This window comes from Micropterus dolomieu, linkage group LG21 (assembly GCF_021292245.1).
Source record: "Micropterus dolomieu isolate WLL.071019.BEF.003 ecotype Adirondacks linkage group LG21, ASM2129224v1, whole genome shotgun sequence".
NCBI classification, from domain to species: Eukaryota; Metazoa; Chordata; class Actinopteri; order Centrarchiformes; family Centrarchidae; genus Micropterus; species Micropterus dolomieu.
The window spans coordinates 23,196,949-23,217,837 of record NC_060170.1 but is presented as its reverse complement, the minus strand read 5'-3'; the positions used below and the strand labels follow the sequence as shown (position 1 = coordinate 23,217,837).

Genomic DNA, 20,889 nt, shown 5'->3' with positions numbered 1-20,889 from the left:
GGCTTCGCTCCCAGTATCCAATCAGCGCCGCAGATGGTTGAACATATGTTATTTTGTCCAATCAGCTTTCTGTACTGTCCCACCACCTGGTGAGTTGACCAATCATGCGATGAAAACGAAACGCCCATAAACTACGGACACCACTGAGGGACAAAGGGTGTTAGCCGCTATCGTTCACCTTTAGACGCTAACTTCTAGATTTAACATGGCATCGTTTATTATCAAACCTGCTCACCTCCGCTGTGTTGTAAGGACAGGAAGGCTCATAGGCGAGTCTCGGGAAACACTGTCTTCAGGCAGAAGGTAGTTGTACACGTGCACAGTGTTGTAACAGTCTATGTAATATAGAAATGTGCTAACTAGCTGACACTAAACACATTTACCACAGTAGCTTGATTCTTTATGTTGAGCTGGAGTATTGCTTCAAACTGAAAATTTAAAGACCAACCGAAACCAAAAGAAAACTTTATTGTACTGTATACTGTGTACCTGCGTTTATTAACGTTAATGCCTTATCTGTTGGTTAAATATGCTAACAATCATTTGATCCCAATTCTTTTCTTTTCTCTCCCCGCCCCCCCAACAGTTATGCCACTGAAGGAGACACCAAGGTGCCCAAAATATACACCAAAACTGGAGACAAAGGTTGTTTTTTTAACTTTACAAGGAAAGCAATATGTTACAGCACTGTTACAGTACAGTAAATTGTGCTTACAGAAGTTGACTAATTTCTGCTGTACCCCGTTAAAGGTTTCTCAAGCACATTTACAGGAGAAAGGAGGCCAAAGGAAAATCATATTTTTGAAGCCTTAGGAAATACAGATGAGTTGTCATCTGCTATAGGGTAAACTTTTTGCTAATATCACAGGTCACTTGTTCTATAAACTGCCTTACCTGCAGTGACTGTATTGAATTGTACCTTACAGCTTGGCCAGAGAATTTTGCCTCGACAATGGTCACACATTCACATATCAGCTAGACAAGGTTAGATTTTCACGATGCATTCATTTGCTTCCTTTATTGCAGACATCTTACATCAGCCAGATAAAGGATTTCTGACAATGTATTTTTTTTTTTTCATTTCAGATACAGTGCATTTTACAAGACGTGGGCTCCAACATTGCCACCCCTCCAGCATCTGCAAGAGAAAGTCATTTAAGTATGCACTTGCTGGCTACTCTAATGTAGTAACATATTGTGTGTTGTGTGCTTGAGCAAGAGCTCTTGGGTTTATTTTTTTCTGTTCTGTTTTTCTAAGAGAGAACACAATTTTCTGCTCAGCCAATTGCAGACCTGGAAACCTGGATTGATAAATTTACAGAAGAACTCCCAACACTGACCAACTTCATTTTACCTGTAAGCCCATTTGTGCATCTGTAGTACACAGAGTTCTGTTGTCCCGGTTTTTTCCACTTAATTTAACACTTATGCTTTGTGTGTCACAGTCAGGAGGGAAGAGCAGCGCAGCTTTGCACTTAGCTCGGACAGTGTGTCGGAGAGCAGAACGCAGGTCAGTTGTGCTATGTTCCTTGGCTTGAATGCCGTAAAATGACCCGCTTTTGTCTTGCTTTTCCAGACACAGTTGGTCCTGACAGATCTTTGTTCTTGTTATAGTGTTGCTCCAATTGTGCGGTCAGGGGAGGCAGATCCAGATGTTGCGAAGTTTTTGAACAGGTCAGTCCAGTGTTTTGTAATTAATGTGAGAGTATGGTTGCTCTATTACGCATCTGATAAATGTCACATTTTCACTCAGATTGAGCGACTACCTCTTCACCCTGGCCAGATATGCAGCCATGAAAGAAGGCAAGGAGGAGAAAATCTACAAAAGACCTGAATGACCAGATTCTCACATGTGGAATAAGACAAAGACCAAATTTGTTTTGGGAGAGGCAGGGAGTTGGTTGAAGAGATTTCATTTTTCCCATAAATATATTAAATATAAATGAGGTCAAAAATAATTTTATTTTGATGCAACTTTCTTCTTGGCATAATGTGCAAATAAACCTAAAGGTCCAGTATGTAATATTTAGGAAGATTTATTGACAGAAATGCAATATAAAATACAAAACTATGTTTTCAGTCGTGTGTGAAGACCTTACATAATGAACAGTTATGTTTTTATAACCTTAGAATTAGCCATTTCTCTCTACATACACCATGGGTCCTCTTACATGAAAGTCGCCATGTTACAGTACAGTAGCCCAAACAGACAAAGTGCTCTACAGAGCATGTTTCATTACTATGTTGAATACATATAAAGAAAGAGGAAGAAGTAGTAGGCCTTGATGTTGTTTGGTTTGTTACAAGTACGAAGAAAAGAGAAATTAGGACAAAGGGAGATCACATTATTTATCATTACCATTATTTACCACTAGATGCCACTAAACCTTACATTGAACCTTGAACTGTGACTACATCTTAAACCATTCAGCCAATACATGTACTGGTGATTTAAGTTTGCACAGGTAATGTTTCAAACACATATTCAGTTGACTTTATATACAGTTATAGTACTGCAGAGAAACTTTAATAATGAGAGTAGTTCTTGTTGGTTTAACAATTGTCATGACACAGAGACTGAACAACCAGTATGGATTATTGCTCTTCCTCTGTTACACATGGCTGTACCCCAGTGCATTTTGTTTAAATGTCAAAACACTAACAATACATTTGCATGTTAGGACTGTTCAGGACCTAAGGGGCATTCGGCTTTCTTCCAACGTGGCTCACTCTATCACGCAGTCACAGGATCTGGCACCAGCCTTGGCTCTTCTGGGACAGGGTGCTGGCCCATGTCATTAGAGACAGATTGCGGTCCTCATAGGGCGGATAACGCAGATAGGTTACACACTCAAACCGTGTGCCTCTTAGCAGGCATGATTTCCTGTGAGAGAAGGTGTCAAAGCTGTAGCGGCCATGGTAGGAACCCATTCCACTCGCACCTGTTAAAACAGTGTTGGGAGTTCATATATTATTGGTTATGTTATTCCGCCACTATGTTTAGCATAATTCTTCTCTGCTGCCACTGACTTACCAACTCCACCAAATGGCAGAGTCACCATAAGACTCTGCAGGATGCTGTCATTGGAGCAAAAGCTTCCACTAGAGGTCTCACTCATCAGCCTTGAGATGACCTGTATTGTCAGAAAGGCCAACACATGATCAGAATATACACATCGGCTGCACCGAGATCAAACAATGAATACAGACCGTCTTAAACTCTTTCACGTACCTTGCTGTTGCTGGAATATGCATACACGCAGAGCGGTTTCTCTTGCTTATTAATGAAAGCAATTGCCTCGTCCATACACATTACAGTCAGAACAGGAAGAACTGGGCCAAAAACATCTTGTTGCATGACAGAATCTGGTCCTGTTACCTCTGTCAAAATCGTTGGGGCTTCAGACAGAAAACGAATTTAACAGTATTAAATATAAAACTTATGACAGGTTTTGTTTCAGAGAATCCCGCACAGAGAACACTTACCAATATATTTCTCTGCTTCTATCACTTGCCCACCCACAGCCACCTTGCCAGATCTCCACAGCATGTCTCTCGTACGGTTGAAGATCTCTAGATTGACCATGCGGCCATAACTGCGGGACTCTCTGGGATCAGAACCGTAGAACTGCATCAGACAGCCCTTCAGGGCCTGCACCAGCTGTGCTTTGACGTTCGTGTGGCACAGGATGTAGTCAGGAGCCACCACGTTCTGCCCAGCATTGTGAAAACGTGCCCAGGCGATGCGCTGTGCGGTGGTGGCAATCTCACAGTGTTGGTCCACATAGCATGGGTTCTTGCCACCCAAAACCAGGGTGACAGGTGTGAGTGTGCGAGCTGCTGCCTGAGCAATTCTGCTTCCCTCCTCTCTGTTTCCTGGGTGATTGACAGACATCCTTAAAAATAATTCAATAAATAATCACACAGTTATTTTATAGCAAAGTTCATCTTTACCTGTAAAGAAGACATGGTCGTATTTTAGTTCCAAAACTTCAGGCAAGTCACTCGTGCCTGCAATAATCACATGGAAGCATTCCTTGAGGAAAACAAGAATTTTAGATCAGATCATTACATTTTTACTGTAGCATTGTAGGTCCTAAATGTAAATTTGATTAATGTAAAATCAATACACGAGTTCAACTGCAGAATCAGTTTGACAGGTAACTTTTGAGTCAGTCAAAATGTGAATGTTTCCATACTCCCAGATCTGACCACATCAAACCTCTTTCAAGTCACATTAAAGCAGCTTTTTTGAGTCTGTGTCTGCTCTCTTTTAAAGTGCACATACCAAAAGCTGTCTTCTTAAGTAGATTCATACTGAGTCATGACTCAAATTAGTGGAATAAAATTCCAGGGCTACCTATTCCTTTAAAGTATTTACCAAGCATTTACTAAACCCCTCAATATACGAGTGAAAACCCCACAAAAAGTCGGCCTTTGTGAGACTTCAAGACAAAAAAAAAAAAAGATTTGCTGTAACTTGCTAAACTACTTAATCCATCCTCCCTGCTATGTAATTACTCACATTTTCCAAGTAGAAGGGGATGAGGCGATGAAGGAGCTCTGCTGTGTGAGCGGTGCACTCAGAGGGGCTGATGATTGCACAGTTTCCTACAAAATTGAATAAACTATCATCAGTAAGCCTGTGTGAAGAAAAATAACACTACAATTAAACTGATTAAATGGGGGTCTTCAGTCTCTGCACCTGCAGCGATGGCCCCTACCAGCGGCACCAGACACATCTGGACAGGACTACACCAGGCTCCAATGATAAACACCACCCCCAGCGGCTCACTGACCACCAGACACTCGTCCAACGTGGTGGACTACACCAATCAGACAAGCTCAGAATTAGGTTACAAGTGAAAGAGACCTCTTAGACTCTGCAACTTAAGTTTTAATCTGCTTTGGCGGGCCGACACAATCCATTTCTTTGTAGCAGCGAGACTGAGAATGTTCTCTCCTGAAAGGTTGTGTAGGCCAAGACAAAAGTCTTACCATATTTCCTTCCACATGCTGCGGCTGCATCCACTTCTTAAGATTGCTGATGGCATGAAATGCCTCATTCTTGACAGGAATCAGTTCTGACACAACTGTCTCAAACCGTGGCTGGTTACAAAAATAACGAATGAAGACAAACTGTCAAGAGATGACTATTTGAATTATTATGTCAGTTGTCATTGTCTCATATTTTTAACTAGTGCAAAACATTGCAAGTGACCGCTTCACCACTCACCTTATGAAGGTCCCTTCCTAGAGCATCCACAAAGTCACACTCATGTTCTTCCAGCATCCGCACCACAGCCTCCAGCTGCGCCAGTCTGAAGCCTTCCGTGAGGGTGCGTCCAGCTTGAAAGGCAATTCTAGCCCTCTTCAGCAGATTCACACACTCCAGAGGGTAAGTCTTCAGACATGGCTCCCCCAGCCTAGTCCTGAAACAGTAGTCAACAGTTTTAACACCACAGGGCAATAACAACACATAATCCTCAATTTATATGCTCATCACTATAGGCTACCTTCTGCACGTTAACCGGCCGTTCCTCTGACAAGCATAGCACGCCCTTACTTTTCCACTCATGTTTGTTCCAGTCAGGAATTGTCCACTGCTGGCCTTTCTGAATGGAGTTAGTGCATAGTTAAGCCTATGCACCAGTTAAGTAAAAGCTCCACTGGCATGATGGATAGTGAAATCTTAACAACTCCAGCCAATCAGGTGGCTGGATGCACAAACAAAGCTTTAAACCAGCCACCCCACGGCATCATGTAGAGGTGAACCAAGGACAGCAGAGGTGTCTCGTACACACTTAAGAAATTACTTTTACATTTAATTTGCTTGCTTCTTCTGCAAGTTCTGATGACCTTATCGTCAATATTTCTTTACATTCATGTGAGTGAATCTGTTGACATTACCTTGGACGCACACTAGGGGTTTCAAGCACAACGTCTATACTTCCAAGGTGCACGGATAAGGGGAAAAAGTCTGAAGAGCTCAAAACTCCAGCAACACTTCCAGCATAAAGAACTTTATTGTAACTTGTTTCAGCTTGTGGGTCCGAAACGCCTTCTATGGTTGTAGGCTATACTGCAAGTGTTGCAGGTGTTTTAACATTACCTTCGCAGCGCTTTGAACCATCGCGCTGGAGAAGGGCTCGGTGGACTGCACATGGCTGTTCTGCAGGGCAGGGTCACGTGGAGGCAGGTAGGCAGCTCAGATTACTACAACCGCGCTGTTCACCCCTGATCACAAGACAGGCAACAAGCGCAATGGAGATTATGAGGAGTAATTCAGGAAAACCATAAAATGTGGTGTTACGTATTACATTCTCAATACCACAAGCTCCTGTTGATGTTTCAAGCAGCCTGTCATAGATCAACACACCTCAGTCCCATGAGCAGCTCCACTGTGGCGTCTGCCGCCTTCCAGCCTCAGCAGGTGTTTGTAATAAAGTCATTAATTAAACGTTAAAGACGCCAGAGGATTGAGAGGGGAAAGAATACAAATTGTGTTGTAAATTATTTAAAGTACATGATTTAACATTACAGGGGGGAAAGTATCTTACACATGGACAAATCTTACATGGGAATCTCTTCTTTTTTTTGTTTATAGCAACACACTCCAGACTTTAATGCTGCCAGTTTCAAAGACACTTTAAAAAGAGATGGAAACTTTCACAGGAAGGGTGGGAACATTTACAGGATAATTTTTTTTTATTATTGTTTGTACTAAAAGAGTGGATATTCAAAGTCAGCATCAGGACTCCACTGGTACATTTAAAGCCTAGCCTACTCTTGACATCATTTAAAACAGATGAGTGACCTCATCAGACCAGACAGACAAGCTTGTGAGGTATCGTTCATCCCTCTTGCACAACACGCGTTGTGTGTCGTGTGAATCCACTCGCTGTGTTTCTGCTTCTTGCTTGAAGAGATTAAAAGGAGAGCTGAAGCCTCCAGACTGATTTGTCAGATTTGAATATAGCTTAATCTCATTAGTAGACTGCAAGTAAATTCAATACAACCATTGTTATATGTGTGTGTGTGTATGTATAGAGAGAGAATGGTTGAATTTTAATTATAATCACTTGTTTTGTTGTTTTCACACCAGTTAGTGGCCATGATATTACTAGTTAGAAACATGGCAATTATCAGTATGTTCTATAGCTTGTGTAACTCATTAACAAAAGTATCCATATTCATTCATAACAGGACATATTTTTTTGCATAATAAAGAACTTGGTAAAGATTTGATGTTTTCAGTTCAACTCTTTCTTTGAGAGTTGTAGTCTTTCTGGTAAAGTCTATTCATAAACGTTATGATGCAATTGAACCCTGTATAAAGTAATATTTAGGCTTATAAGGTAACATTCCCCCTCATGTCCCTTTTCCCAACAGCCACAAACAGCAGAGAGGTGTGCAACATTTCCATCCAAGGGAACATCAAATCAAGCACTCGCATTTGGTTGAGAAACCAGTCCTTGACATCATATGGAGAGATTTTTAAACCTCAAATTATTTTCCGCATGGCTTAAAAAGTCCACAGATCAGAGAGCATCGTAGTAAAACCCTCCTCGGTTGTTGCTGTTGTTGTAGTGGTAGTACAACAACTCAACAGTGGTTGAGTTTCTGCGCTGTTTTGTTAGTAGGAGCAGAGAGTCCAGGTATATAGCCCCCGTTTCTATGGCTTGTTTCCGTATACGTGGTTGTTGGATACAGCTGAAATACAGTCAGAGATGTGAGAGCGGATGGGGGATGGTATTATATATGAGGCACTCAACGTTCTTCAAAGGTGTAGTGAGAAATCTTCAGTTTTACTAGTATTAAGTACAAAGACTAACATCATCGATTAACTTTCCTTCATTACTTCATTTTTCTGGAGTGGGTGTCGAGCACAGATGTGTGACAATGAACAGCTGCTTCTGCTTTACTGGGCAGATACAAATAGTAACAAAACATTACAAGTTTTGTTTTGTTTTTTACTCAAAAGTAAAATTGCTACAGCAAGGACATCTTTTGGTACTCAAACAACTGGATCAGATCGGGGGTTTTTTTCACGTTATGAAATTCTGCCACTTTAGATTTCCAAATGTATTGAGAACATAAAAAGCAGAGAGCAAATGTCTCTCAGGTAGCTAAAGTGTCTGTTGGTGGAGAGAAATGGAGTGAGGTCAAAATTACTTTCCTCAAAAAATGGGACATAATGTAATAAACACAGGATCACTGTTGTGAGCCACTCCTCCTTCGTGGAGGTTGAACACAAGACATAGATTTGTCTTTCATTTATAAAAGATGCATTATGTTCAGCAAAACATTTTAAGACTCATCCAATATCAGCTAAAAGTTGCTTGGATAATGGAGTCCAAGCTTATAAGTATATTAACAATGCCCCGCTTGGTTTTGCTCGAGTGAGTCGACCCCGTGTCTAATGGCTTGCATTGCATCTGTATTGCTTTCCAGTTCGCTTAAAATGGGAGTGTTAGATCCGAGAATGATTCTGTTAAGCCTGAGAAACAGAGATCTAGCCACTAAACATCTGTATTTCATCAAGTTAAACACACAACATATTGGATTTCGAAAGTGGCAAAGGGAGATGCTAAAAATTGGATTGTGCTGCAGAGACAGCATCCCCTTTGATGTAAGGGAGTGGGCTGAAATAGAGCAGAGCTCATCCAGTTCTAAAACAAAAAACAAAAGGAGAGTTTGTGGTTTCTTCATGATTCCCCTTTTGTTCCCGTGAGGCCCCTTTGACGTGACAGGCTCCAGTCCAGGTAAGCGGAGCATCTTGCTTAGTTCAGATTGTCCTGATGCGATGGAGTTAGGAGAGCTCAAAGCCTGTGTTCATGCTGATAGCGTAGCGCAGCTTATCGCGCAGGATGCTCTTCTTGCTGTAGTTGGGCAACTTGAGCAGGTTGAAGCACGTTGATGAAGTGGGAAGCCGCCCACCAGGCTCCTTCTTGCGGATAGTGAAAAAGCCCCTAAGAACACTGCCAAGGGTGTCTCCAGTGTCCTGGACACAGGAAATACTCTGTTAGTACAAACTTAGCACATGGATGCAAGTTACAACACAAATGTGCAGCATCAATTTCCTCCTTTTATTTAAAATTCTTACCTGATCATCTGAAACTTCAACACAACGGATGGAGAAAGGTGGTTTGAGGTAGGCAAAACCTAGAAGAGGCGGCCTCGAGCAGCTGGTGACAAACTGTGAACATACATTTTAAAGACAATAAATGAGACAATGGTAAACCACCTTGAGGCAGAAATTAAAAGCTTTCGGCTGTGACGATTTACTTTAAGGAACATAGCCCTCTCTTCAGCATTGAAGTCACTAGACAGGATGTCCCACAGCCAGATGATGACTCGATGGCTGCTGTGAAAACCTCCATAGTAGACCGTGTGTTTCCTGAGAAAGAGAGAGGAAGACAACTAGGATGAGCATCTCTGTACACAAGAATGTAGATGAAGGAAAATGTCTGTCGTTGTATTTCGGACACATTTACTGAGTAAACTTCCATTACAATGAGTATAACTGCTGTAGTGGCAAAGCGAGTAAAGAAGAAGATTTTAGTCCTTCTGCTCATTAAAGGTGTCTGAAATGTCACATACTTCAGGTCATCCAGATCAATCTCAGCATTGTCTCCCGAGACAAGACGCTGAACTTCAGGCGTGGAAAACATGTGCAGCCACTCCGGGTTAATGATACTGCGGAAGCCCCGAATGAAAGCTGCCGTTTGCTCCTTAATCTGCGTGTGCATCCGGAAGTGAGCCATGAGGTGGATGTAGCTGATCCTGCAAGAAGTGGTAGAGTTAGACAGTGATTTCTATTGAGTACAACAGCCAGCATAAGGAGAACCTTTCAAACTTAAAATGGGACAGTACCCCTATTATTTTTTTACATACTTGTTTTCGTTGGTGACGGGCATGGTTTTCCCCCCAGGTATCAACTCATGACAGACAAGCTGTAGGGGAAGATAAAAAGCAGCTTTTGACTTGTGAATTTCATGTGTTTAACTAAACTGTATGATATCCTCCACACGTTCCATTCTTACCTGCCCCATAACATCCTCATCATAGGACAACGTCAGTCCTAGATCCCCTACGTCTCCATCATAGCGCTGAAAAACACAAATAAAAGATGTGTGATAGAGTTGAAAATGTGACAAATAGGTTAAAAACAAAAAACGAATTGTCCGAGTGCAATTCTAGCTGACCTTGATGGAAGTGAGGTTCTTGTAAAACTCAGAGTCCAGCGAGGGCAGCTCGTCGATGGAGCTGTAGAAAGTGCTGTGGTGGTGACCCAAGACTTGACTGAGGAAGAAGGAGGCAAAAGGGACGTCCACAACGATGCCCTGAGTATACAGAAGTTACAGTCAATATAAAGAAGTTACAGTTATACATTGACTGAAGATTTACTAGAAAACACTGTGTTCAGAGTGAGTGAGTGGGGGCATTTCCTCTGAAAGCACAAATGTACCTCATAGACAGCTTTCCCCAGCATCTTCCCCACAAACTCAAACAGCTGCAAATGGTTCTCATGAATGTATGATGTAGGTGAAGGATACAGCCTTTCATTTCCACTTGTAGTCTATGGAAAATAAATATATCGTACAAACATGTCAATTCGATGTCAGCAGCAGAAGTGTGGCAGCTTAAAAAATGCTTTTCTATTTGCCTTACCCTGAACAGGTTGAGAGCAGGATTGAACACTTTCTTAATGATCTCCTCTAGAAACTCTTTGAACACACCATCCTGATCGATACCTGCTTCATCTACTCCCAGATCATTGACAAACTTCACACGAATGACGCCTTTTATCGAATTCGCTGGTAATCGGCGGAGCTGGTCATATCCGTCCTTAGGACAGGGAAATACAAGCGTTACTATGGAACAACTGACATAGAGCAGTATGTTACTAAATTTATCTGATCTGTTGACTCCATACCTCTAACATCCGTGAGCGGCGAATGGTAATATGAGTGACATGCGGTGAAGCAGAGCTTGTTTCTATCAATCCTAAATTTTCTTTTTCCTTTGTAACGATGTTCCTGAACAGAAGCACCCTCTAAAAATGAGAGGGGAGGTAATTATACAGCTGTAAATGAAAACAATACTCTGTCTTAAACGAAAGGATCCTGTTTACTCACGTTTTTATGTGGAATGACATGTGGGATGTACTGCAGTAAAAGCTGGGCTCTTTTCTTGCCTTTCTCCAGCTCTTGGAACAACAGGCTGGGTTTTAGATCCCTGAATGCAATGCCACAAAGATGTGAAGGTGAGCTTTTAAATGTAATCACAAACGAATGAAACAGAACCCGGACGTCTTAGGATATCGGCAGCTATTCAGTGTTTGTATATACTTGCGTAGCCAGTGTTCATCAGGGGTGAAGCGTCGCCTGCAGTCCCGTTCATAAAGCACCATCAACCAGCCATGAACACTGTGGAACAACTCCAGTTTCTCTCCCTTGGCATTTTCTTTTAAACACAAAATATAAAACAGCTTCAGTAAAAATATACCTTTTCAATTCGGTGTCATCATCAAAATGTTCCAAATTCTGTGAAGCCACACACTCACCTAAGATACCATCCCATATCATCTTGTACACAAACGTGTTTAAAAACGAGGAGATAGTGAGGAGTTCCTCTATCTTGAAAGATGTTTGTTCTTCATACACTTCTATGTCATCCAGAATTCTGTAACACAATTAACAGCGTGTCGTAAAATGTTGCTGCCACACTGGGTGCACCTTATGCACATTGCAGTAAAAATTATTAGAATTACGTGATGAGGTGTCGTGAGCAGTCACAGAAGAGCATGAGCATAGCCAGGAGCTGCTTGGACTCTTCAGTGTCATTGTTCAGACACTCCATGAAGAGTTTGAGGCCTCCCTGTGGGCCGAGTTCACAGATGAAAGCCCACAGTTTGGGCAAAAGTTCATCAAGATGTGTCAGACCTGCAGCAAAAAACAGAATGCCCAGTGACATACTCCAGGATGTTACTGTATGTTTGTATAATATATAAAAATGTAAGATTCTGGTACTGACCGGTGAGTATCTGGAGTCGTATCTGCGTTAGTGTAGACAGAGCCGTCTGATAGAGCACGCAGATGCTGCACACCTTCTGAACTTCAGCCGAGTCGACTCGCTTCCCTCCGACCGGTTTCAGGATGTTTCGTACAGAAGCCGACTTCTGAAATGCTCGTTTGAAGAGGTCTGTCAAAACACAACACACCAGGAATACAGAGAACCTTCAAGAACCTCCAAACCTTTTTTTAAAACTCAACACACTGTACTTATTTTAACATATTAGGTTTAGGAATAGGTTTGGGTTTATAGCTCACTTTTAACTGGCAGATTGTTTTGTGACGTGCTAGGTTGCGGGGGTGGCGGAGTGGGCTCCTGACTCTCCAGCTTTTTAGAGAGGACGTCACTGAAGAGTGTCCGAATAACAGAAACACCCCACAGGTACTGAAGCTGCTTAGTGACCAGCGGCATTGACTCATTCAGACTGCAGAGAACAGTAGACAGAGGGGAGACAGCGTCAAGTACACAAATATGGCATTAAGTAAACAAATCATTTTGCTTTAAAGGCATAAAAAATATGCCTTTAAAGGCTTCATACACAGTCTAAATAGGCAAAACATTTCAAGTTTCCTCAGGAAGGACCAGGCAGCAGAAGTCTATCTCTGTGTGTTCCTTGACTTTAAAGCCCAACTGATTTTTGAGCTGTTACAGGACCTCAAATATTTCCTCTGTTTGCATATTTTGTGCCCCTTTTCAATGCAGTTCTCTGGTCAAAATTGCTTTGCTGAATAAATTCAAGCAAATATAAAGTATTTCACTGACCCGTAGTCTACAGTTTGGGAGAACCAGCCCAGGACAGGGTGCCAGTGGGTAAGGTTGGACTTCTTTTGGGATACATATCCCTGGCAGTAGGACAGCATGTCGGTCAGGTCCTTCACAAAATGGTTGGCCTCTTCCTCAAGGACTTTCTCATTGAGGTAGCCCAAGTGAATTAGGTTGCCTATCACATTATTAGAAAGATGTAGTCACAAGTGTAAAATGAACAGTCCACAGGACACACGCTGACTCTCTCATCTGTACACAACTAGATTGCACGGATTAAAATGCAAGCCCGTATCCAAAATATTATACCAAGTAAGCAGAGTGTGTGGCTCCCCTCGAGACACACACAGATGTCCAAACACTGTTCTTCTCGGCTGAGAAACAGAATGAACTTCCGCAGCAGGTCGTGGGTCTGGATGGACGACATACACTGTCAAAACAGAGCAGATATTAAAACATACTCTAATAGTTCAAATGATTACATACAGTACCACTGTGGAACAACAACATGTGATTCTATCCTTTTACCTCTGGAGTAAGCACATTGAGGTGGGATACGACGGCTGGAACTGACATGATGTGAATGAGGAATGATCTTAGCAGGTTATCGGAGAAGTGAGCAGCAATGACCGGCCTGAAAAATATTAGATTTAGTTAAAAAGACAGCCTGCAAATAAAACCACAAAAACACAGAGCAAATTGGTTATAGCATGTTGCCATCGCTTCATGTATTAAAATTATGTCTTGTGTTTTTAAATAGCAGTTAGAACCATCAAATTACCAGCTCCCAGCTCACCTTAATGACAAAGTGAAGATAGCTGTGAGGGTGCCTTTGGAGAGAGACGGTTTAGAACGAGCCAAGCCATTGGTCAGCAAGATCTAAACAAGAGAATTTAAGATGACATATAATGTGTATTTTTAGTAAAATAACAACAAAAACAATCACTGTCACACAACTGCATTGAATCCCTTGATAATTAAAAAAGTATGAGCTGTAATACTGAACCTGCAGCATTGAATAGAATCCCTTCTGATTGAGATGGCCCATGATATTTTCACAAATCCTCGTCAACGCGGGTCTGAGAGCTTCTCCTAAAATAATGAGGGGAAAACATCATGTTTTTCTCTGCAGAACGTGTGTCCTGCAACAACAAAAGATATGTTTATAATAATAACCTCAGCTTGACTTGAGACTTACCCTTCCCTCGGACTATCCGCCAGGTTGAAGTGTCCGTGAAGGTCACCAGCATGGTGAGGTACAGTGTTACCAGTTTGTTGTCCTGAAGTATGTCAGGCTGCAAATCCCAAAACAGATAGTGATATGTCCAACTGAAGTCATGAAATGGCCGATTAAAACACAAGTTCCAGCTTCAAATCAAGACCAACCTTTAAAGTTTTCAGTCGCTGACAGCACGTCCACAGCACATCTTTGATCTGCTTGAGCCAGGGAATAGTGAGGTCTTTGGAGAGAGCCAAGGAGACATACCAGACCTGGGGCCAAAAGTGAGAACAGTTGCTAAGACAAATATCATATTTAAAAATGTTTGGTATGTGGAGGGTATAAACATTTGGACACTCACTTTAGGTTCATTTTCAACCTCCATACTGGCAAGGATAGCACGGCAGAGCTTCTCAAACCTCTGTGTGAGGAACAAAATTACAGTTATTTGAGTTACACAGCCCAAGACAAGTGTATAAACTATATAAGAACAAAACGACGGCTTAGTAAAGTGTTCGGCCACCACGTGCCCCCAGAACAACTTCAACAGGCCTTTGCATTGATTCTAAAACTCTGTGCAACTCCACTGGAGGGATGAACACCATTCTTCCAAAAGATATCCCCTTGTTTGGTGTTTTGTTGATGGTGGTGGAGAGCACTGTCTAATATGTCGGTCCAAAATCTCCCATCTGGTGACCGCATCAAACCAGTGACCTCTCGTGCTCAGTAGGAGAGGGCATTTTCGTCATGGCATAGATAGATCACTCCCGTCAGGATAGAAATCTTTCATTATAGGATAAAGGTGATCACTCAGAATTGATTTTCAGTGACCCTTCCCTCTAAGGGATCAAGTGGATCCAAACCACGCCAGCAAAATGACCCCCTAAGCAAAACAGACCTACCAGATCCCCTCACTTTAGGCGTCAAGCATTCAGGATTGTACCGTTCTCTTCTCACATACACTCACCTACTTGTCGAGAATAATGGACGACTCATCTGACCATGCATCGCTTTTTTCCACAACTCAGGGCCTATGGTTTTTGTACCACTGTACTCTCAAATGTGGGTCCATCTTTGTAATGTAGGGTTTATGCACTACAACCCTAATGTAATATCCCTCTTTATTTAATTGTCAACAGACTATTCTTGCTGACAGTCTGGTCATGTTCCGCATTGACATTCTCAGTCACCTGAAGAAGAGTTGCTCTTCTGTTTTTCCTTACATAGCTGTTCCTATTGGAACACAAGCCAGCTGGCCAGTTTTTGTGACTGAAGATCCTGCTCGAGTGATCTTGATACAAAACCAGAATCAACTGGGCCTGCTCAGCATTTTTATACCTGCCACAGAGCATGATTGGATGTTAACTGCCTACTTGTACCATGCAGCGCATCTGTGCGGAAGCATCTGCATGTCTTGTGTTTCTCCACTAATTTATTCAAGTTTTTCCTTTAATTTGTCACCCATCTGTGTGTGTGTGCATTATTATGAAAGTGAACTAACTTCTACACAAAGGTGGGCAACTCACCATCTTATCCTCTGGGCGATATATGAATAGTAATTTCCGAGCAATTTTGAAAATTGAGAGTGCATTTCTTTTTGATGTCCCAGTTTCAGAAGCTTGAAAATAATCATCAACCTCTTTCCTGGTGAGACACAGAAAGACAATATTGAGCCAGTGATTACAGTGATTAAAAATTGTTCTATTTCAACTAAATACGTATTATTTTACTGATGATGTTCATGGTCCTTCAAATCACAGGTTACTTAAATCTGCAATAAATAAAATTGGAGACCTTATTTGCTTCTGGAGTCTGCAGCGGCAGAGAAATCTCCTGACCAAGGCTTGGATGTTGGTTGCTGCTTTCTCCTTCTCCTTATATCCTTTCCTCTCCTCCCTGGCCTGCCTGGCTTTGTCCAGGAACTCGGACTTGGAGCTTTGAGGTACACTAAACATTGTGCACCCTGGAAAAGAAGAATTTCACCCGCTGCATTACAAAATTGTACACTGATAATTTGCATGCGTGTACTGATTACATTTTAAGTACATGTCTGCGCTTTATGAACATAGTGACAGTGAGAACAGCGTCCTAACAACTGCAAAGTATTACACTGTTTTGAGTAAACTGAACTTACCTGCGATATTCCTCAAATGGAGATTTTGTCTGGCCTTCAGGCTCACCTGGCCGCTATACCCCCTCAGTCATTTGGTTGTCCTTGAGATCCAAGCAGGAGGAAAGCCAAACGAAAGACGGAGACTAACTTGCCATCTCTGGGGCAGCGGGCGATAACGCTACAGTAAAGATGGAGCTGGGATAGTTAGCAAACAGGGCTAGTTCACCGCTTGTCGGCTTGATACTGTCTCAGGAAGAATATTTTCACGTTAATTTAGCGATGTGTATCATCACTGTGGGGTTAGGTTTGATCCTGTACCAATGACAGCCTCAAAAACACAGGGAACATACCGTTTCCAAATGTAAACAATGAGAGGAGATCCGTACATTGACTGCAGCCATTAATCCCCTGTGTCGCATTAAATGATTCCGGGTAGTGGATGTCTACATGGATACGTCGTTATATGTAAGTATTTATCGACAGACGGTCTGACATAAGTCTAACTATCTTTATTCGTGATGTAAGAAGAGCAACTTTATTTCTGGTGGCGGATAAAGCTTTCATCCAGTGTGTTGGGTGGGCGGTGTGGGGGGGATTGTTATCACTGTTACCCCATCAACAGCGGAAATGTGCAAGCTAAAGGCTAATATGTTTAAAGCTAGTTTCTTCAATATGTGAATTAAAAGTGGTGTTAAAGAAGGTGGTGCTGAAGTGATTATCTGCATTGCTGTGTCTCGTTTGACCCCGATCTTGAACACTATAACATTATAACAAAATAATGGAAACTGTCCCTTTAAACACAGCACGGCAGCGTTGACGTCATTTTTATAACTGCGCAGTGTTGGACCGGAAGGAAGTGGGTGTTAGCTGACTGACGTTAGCAAGCTACAATAATTAAGTCGGCTGCGGGTTCTATGGTAAATACACTTATGTTTTATCAAAAGAAAATTACAAACACGCTACCAACCTTATATAGAGGAAGTTGTTTTATTAGCCAGTGTCATAATATGTGTATCTTTTGCCAGATTTTTAATGATATAGGTAACTTTAGTTGACGCTAGCTAGCTAGCTCATTAGCCGTGCTGGCTGAAATTACTACTTAACGCTACTGGATGGCCAGTGTTGTACTATACAGAGAAGGGACAAGCCGAGAACAGTCGTACTAACGTAATAACGCTTAGCGCTTTGGAAAAAGAAAAGCAGCCCCATAGCAAACAGCTATATTAACTTAATGTCTGTGAATTGTCTCTGCCCTGTTAAGCTTTATCGTGGCAACCTGAACACAAATGCTAATGAAAGGAGACGTTTCTCTTTACGTTGTAACGTTACTAGACATACTTTTTGTTTCCCATTGACGTAATGTTATTGCGAAAACACGTCCGTGAAGACGATCATACGTTTTATAATAGCTGTTTCGTACATCTCTGTAGTTATGTAAACATTTAGCCTGAAAACCCATTATTGCCTTAGCTTTATTGACAATCTTATATTTGGAAAAGTCTTGCTAAAGCTAGAGTCCACTGTCAGAAATAAAACACTCACTACTTGTATTTTATTTTGCCGATTAAAGGATTTGAATGGTGATATTCTATACTTATACTTACTTATTGTCAACAAATATAACACACCCTTGCAAATGTGTTCCTTCACCACAATATACAGACCTGCTGCCATAAACACAGCAGTGTTTTAACAATGAAATTGTATGTCTGTGCCCTGAATTTAAAAGAATTGCATCTTTAGTAATAACTAATGGGTTAGGGAAGTTTGAATCTTAAGAGGCAGACTAACGCATTGTTGGATTTGATTGAAAAATAGATGATAACACCGGCTTTATGTCTAAGAGCTATCTACATAATATTGACCTGTGTGTTAATAATCTAACTTTTTACACTCAGTGCCCTAAACCAAGAAAATCCACTGCCATGATTCAGGTGTCACTTTGTGTTTTGTTATGTCCCAGGAAGAGATGTCAGGAGAGAGTGTGGTGAGCTCGGCAGTGCCGGCAGCTACAACCCGGACTACATCCTTCAAGGGTTCCAGCCCCAGCTCTAAATATGTAAAGTTAAATGTGGGTGGGGCACTCTACTACACTACAATGCAGACACTAACCAAACAGGACACGATGCTTAAAGCCATGTTCAGTGGCAGGATGGAGGTCCTCACGGACAGTGAAGGTGAGCTGTTGGTGAAAATGGTTAAATTATATGCAGGGTTTATCATCCCTGCAATGGCCGTGACCTATTACTGAGTGACTAATGTTTCACCATTTCATGTGCATAGGTTGGATCTTGATTGATCGCTGTGGAAAACATTTTGGAACAATCCTTAACTACCTCAGAGACGGGGCAGTGCCGCTCCCAGACAGCAGACGGGAAACCGAGGAACTGCTCGCTGAGGCCAAGTATTACCTTGTCCAAGGCCTGGCTGATGAATGTACAGCTGCCTTGCAGGTACCATCACCACAGGGTTGTCAATAAGCAATGTATTAATACTTCATCTATCATCAGAATCACTAGGTCATATTTCTTTGTAATAATTTCTGAAATACTTCACCACTCCACCTAAAAATCTGCTTAAAAAAAGCATTGCTTGGTGACGGGTAACCAAAACAATATGCCTTGATTAATTTTGGAGTTGTGGTTGAATATCTCCGTTCCACCAGGTGGTATTCTTCCTGTTGTTGTTGTTATATACTGTATGTTACCGTTTTGCAGGTAGAGCTTTTATAATGGGGAAAAAAAATTATTTTTTCCTCCAGAACAAAGAAAGTTATGAACCACTTTGTAAAGTGCCTCTGATGACGTCATCTAAGGAAGAGCAGAAGCTTATTGCAACCTCGAATAAGGTAGAATATATAGTTTAGAAATTCGGCACATTATGTCAATAGAGTTCAATATCATGAAAAATTTGTCATTTAGATTTTTCTTTCAAAATACAATTTTCATTGTCTTCACAGCCTACTGTCAAACTGCTGTATAACAGAAGCAACAACAAATATTCTTATACCAGGTGAGTCATCTTGAACTGAGAAGGAACATAATGTGGTGAAATCATGAAAGGTGTCTTAATAAATGGTCATCCTGTAACTCTTTTTATTTATTTTTTCTCCCCCCAGCAATTCTGATGACAACATGCTGAAAAATATTGAGCTGTTTGACAAGCTGTCATTGCGGTTCAACGGTCGTGTGCTCTTCATCAAAGATGTGATTGGGGATGAGATCTGCTGTTGGTCATTTTATGGCCAGGGGCGTAAGATTGCCGAAGTGTGCTGTACCTCCATTGTTTATGCCACAGAAAAAAAGCAAACAAAGGTAAATAAATATTTGTAATATACCCACTCTGAAGAGTTCTTTGCTCTTTTGGAAGATAGAGATATTTTGTTTAAATATCTCTTGTGTAATGCTCTACTTCTCTCCTAGGTGGAGTTCCCTGAGGCTCGAATCTATGAGGAGACCCTCAACATCCTCCTGTACGAGTCCCACGATGGGAGAGGTCCAGACAATGCCCTGCTGGAAGCCACCGGGGGCGCTGCAGGACGATCGCATCATCTGGATGAGGACGAGGAGCGAGAACGAATTGAGCGAGTTCGTAGGATTCATATCAAACGACCCGATGACCGCACACACCACCACCAGTGACCTTTCTCCCTCGACCCATCAGCCTGTGTCTCTGACCCTGGACACTTTGCCACCACGCTTGTGCCTTACATCACCCAGCGCCTCTCTGTCTCACTTCCACTTTTACTGGTATTTTACCAGCTTTTTCTCCAGGAGACTACAACGAGATGAGTGTCATACAGCAGTGTGTAGTGTTGAAGTGATTTTTGTGTGCTCACTTGTCATCTTTGTTGTGGTCTTTGTGTGGTCTGCCAGGTTGTAGTGTTTTGTTCTTGCTGTTAGCCATGATAACTTCTATCAACTGTTTTCTGAAGCCCATAGACATGGCTTTGCATTCAGTAGGTGACCACAGTTTGATGGAGGGGGGCGGGGGGGAGGAAATGTCAATATAAATCTTGTTATTTGAAATCCTAACTACATTACATCCAGGAGAACAAGAATTATATTGTGTAAGCAGCTAAAATTAATGTACATAATTTTTGCGTCTCCTTACCATTGTTCTGACAGGTCCACTGTAAGGTCACCAGTGGATTAACTGGTGTTACAATGGGGCCACATGGTGGCACTGTTTTACTCCTAGAAGATGTTACCAAGGCTATTTATTTTGTAGCCTGCAGATAATAGCAATTAAACCTTTTTAAAAATGTAATAACTTTTTGATACAGTTAAGATATCACAGGTAGATGCAACATTTCACTGTAGTGCTTCTGCCATATTTAGTTTTAACATGTATGCATTTTCCTTCACTCCACTAAATGATCATTACTTTCAGTGGAGGGAACTCGAGCTGTGACCTGAGGTGTTAAATGTACTGGGGGTGATTGAGTGATGGATGCTGAGGTTGAAGCGAATGACTGTAACCAGAGATCTCCCTGGCAGGAAGGAAATCCTGTCTACAAGCTTTTAACAGGGGGAGAAATTAGACCTGTCGTTCATCGCTGCATTCATCAGAGAATGTATTGTTTGCACACAATAGGTTTGACTTAAAATATGTCTAACAATCACAGTACTTGTAGGTCTATTGTACAGAAGTGAACATATATGTATGTTTTCTATTTATACATACTTTATCACAAATAAATTTCTACAAACTTTCT

General features: G+C 41.7%; 4 protein-coding genes across 10 annotated transcripts; 2 read left to right on the top strand and 2 right to left on the bottom strand.

Moving 5' to 3' along the window:
* Positions 1-146: 146 nt before the first annotated feature.
* Positions 147-1,958, top strand: mmab (metabolism of cobalamin associated B). The gene is made up of 9 exons (XM_046034019.1): positions 147-303; positions 587-645; positions 751-844; positions 927-984; positions 1,087-1,159; positions 1,259-1,356; positions 1,446-1,510; positions 1,615-1,674; positions 1,754-1,958. Exons 1-9 carry the CDS (start codon positions 206-208, stop codon positions 1,836-1,838), a joined length of 690 nt encoding a protein of 229 aa, XP_045889975.1. The 5' UTR covers positions 147-205; the 3' UTR covers positions 1,839-1,958.
* A 531-nt stretch (positions 1,959-2,489) lies between these two features.
* aldh3b2 (aldehyde dehydrogenase 3 family, member B2) lies at positions 2,490-6,503 on the bottom strand. Of its 3 annotated transcripts, none has more exons than XM_046034013.1 (11): positions 6,380-6,503; positions 6,113-6,237; positions 5,237-5,432; positions 4,999-5,109; positions 4,706-4,826; positions 4,526-4,611; positions 3,955-4,036; positions 3,487-3,876; positions 3,233-3,399; positions 3,035-3,134; positions 2,490-2,942 (listed from the first exon to the last, which is right to left on the bottom strand). In XM_046034013.1, exons 2-11 carry the CDS (start codon positions 6,163-6,165, stop codon positions 2,743-2,745), a joined length of 1,506 nt encoding a protein of 501 aa, XP_045889969.1. In that variant the 5' UTR covers positions 6,166-6,237; positions 6,380-6,503; the 3' UTR covers positions 2,490-2,742. The 3 variants fall into 3 exon arrangements, with proteins under 3 accessions (XP_045889969.1, XP_045889968.1, XP_045889970.1); XM_046034012.1 differs by having other exon boundaries at positions 6,332-6,414; XM_046034014.1 differs by lacking the exons at positions 6,113-6,237; positions 6,380-6,503 and adding exons at positions 5,517-5,615; positions 5,911-6,058.
* A 186-nt stretch (positions 6,504-6,689) lies between these two features.
* ube3b (ubiquitin protein ligase E3B) lies at positions 6,690-16,685 on the bottom strand. 2 transcript variants are annotated; one of them, XM_046034010.1, is made up of 28 exons: positions 16,523-16,685; positions 16,194-16,350; positions 15,854-16,022; positions 15,586-15,703; positions 14,421-14,480; positions 14,227-14,331; positions 14,039-14,135; positions 13,847-13,932; positions 13,637-13,719; positions 13,369-13,474; positions 13,150-13,270; positions 12,841-13,018; positions 12,336-12,502; positions 12,040-12,207; positions 11,777-11,948; positions 11,570-11,688; positions 11,355-11,469; positions 11,142-11,241; positions 10,940-11,059; positions 10,675-10,851; positions 10,472-10,582; positions 10,209-10,346; positions 10,047-10,112; positions 9,898-9,956; positions 9,604-9,786; positions 9,289-9,400; positions 9,107-9,199; positions 6,690-9,004 (listed from the first exon to the last, which is right to left on the bottom strand). In XM_046034010.1, the coding sequence occupies exons 3-28, from the start codon at positions 16,012-16,014 to the stop codon at positions 8,813-8,815; spliced, it is 3,207 nt and encodes a 1,068-aa protein (XP_045889966.1). In that variant the 5' UTR covers positions 16,015-16,022; positions 16,194-16,350; positions 16,523-16,685; the 3' UTR covers positions 6,690-8,812. The 2 variants fall into 2 exon arrangements, with proteins under 2 accessions (XP_045889966.1, XP_045889965.1); XM_046034009.1 differs by having other exon boundaries at positions 16,194-16,685.
* Positions 16,515-20,887, top strand: kctd10 (potassium channel tetramerization domain containing 10). 4 transcript variants are annotated; one of them, XM_046034016.1, is made up of 7 exons: positions 16,515-16,637; positions 18,136-18,349; positions 18,456-18,625; positions 18,934-19,020; positions 19,132-19,184; positions 19,291-19,486; positions 19,595-20,887. In XM_046034016.1, exons 1-7 carry the CDS (start codon positions 16,620-16,622, stop codon positions 19,811-19,813), a joined length of 957 nt encoding a protein of 318 aa, XP_045889972.1. In that variant the 5' UTR covers positions 16,515-16,619; the 3' UTR covers positions 19,814-20,887. The 4 variants fall into 4 exon arrangements, with proteins under 4 accessions (XP_045889972.1, XP_045889973.1, XP_045889974.1 ...); XM_046034017.1 differs by lacking the exon at positions 16,515-16,637 and adding an exon at positions 16,976-17,089; XM_046034018.1 differs by lacking the exon at positions 16,515-16,637 and adding an exon at positions 17,051-17,089 and having other exon boundaries at positions 18,140-18,349.
* The last annotated feature ends 2 nt before the right edge of the window (positions 20,888-20,889 follow it).

Excerpts from the sequence above, each read along its gene's own strand:
- ube3b (XM_046034009.1), bottom strand. The coding sequence starts at position 16,014 with ATGTTTAGTGTACCTCAAAGCTCCAAGTCCGAGTTCCTGGACAAAGCC. Across the intron at positions 14,481-15,585 it reads ATCGCCCAGAGGATAAGATG|AGGTTTGAGAAGCTCTGCCG; the intron begins GTGAGTTGCCCA and ends TTCCTCACACAG. Across the intron at positions 11,470-11,569 it reads GATATGGGATGGTATCTTAG|AAAATGCCAAGGGAGAGAAA; the intron begins GTGAGTGTGTGG and ends TGTGTTTAAAAG.
- aldh3b2 (XM_046034014.1), bottom strand. The coding sequence starts at position 5,578 with ATGAGTGGAAAAGTAAGGGCGTGCTATGCTTGTCAGAGGAACGGCCGG. Across the intron at positions 3,877-3,954 it reads CGACCATGTCTTCTTTACAG|GAAACAGAGAGGAGGGAAGC; the intron begins GTAAAGATGAAC and ends TCAATCACCCAG. Across the intron at positions 2,943-3,034 it reads TCTGCCATTTGGTGGAGTTG|GTGCGAGTGGAATGGGTTCC; the intron begins GTAAGTCAGTGG and ends CTGTTTTAACAG.
- mmab (XM_046034019.1), top strand. The coding sequence starts at position 206 with ATGGCATCGTTTATTATCAAACCTGCTCACCTCCGCTGTGTTGTAAGG. Across the intron at positions 1,160-1,258 it reads TGCAAGAGAAAGTCATTTAA|AGAGAACACAATTTTCTGCT; the intron begins GTATGCACTTGC and ends TGTTTTTCTAAG. Across the intron at positions 1,675-1,753 it reads GTTGCGAAGTTTTTGAACAG|ATTGAGCGACTACCTCTTCA; the intron begins GTCAGTCCAGTG and ends ATTTTCACTCAG.
- kctd10 (XM_046034015.1), top strand. The coding sequence starts at position 17,180 with ATGTGTATCTTTTGCCAGATTTTTAATGATATAG. Across the intron at positions 18,350-18,455 it reads GGTCCTCACGGACAGTGAAG|GTTGGATCTTGATTGATCGC; the intron begins GTGAGCTGTTGG and ends TCATGTGCATAG. Across the intron at positions 19,185-19,290 it reads AACAAATATTCTTATACCAG|CAATTCTGATGACAACATGC; the intron begins GTGAGTCATCTT and ends TTCTCCCCCCAG.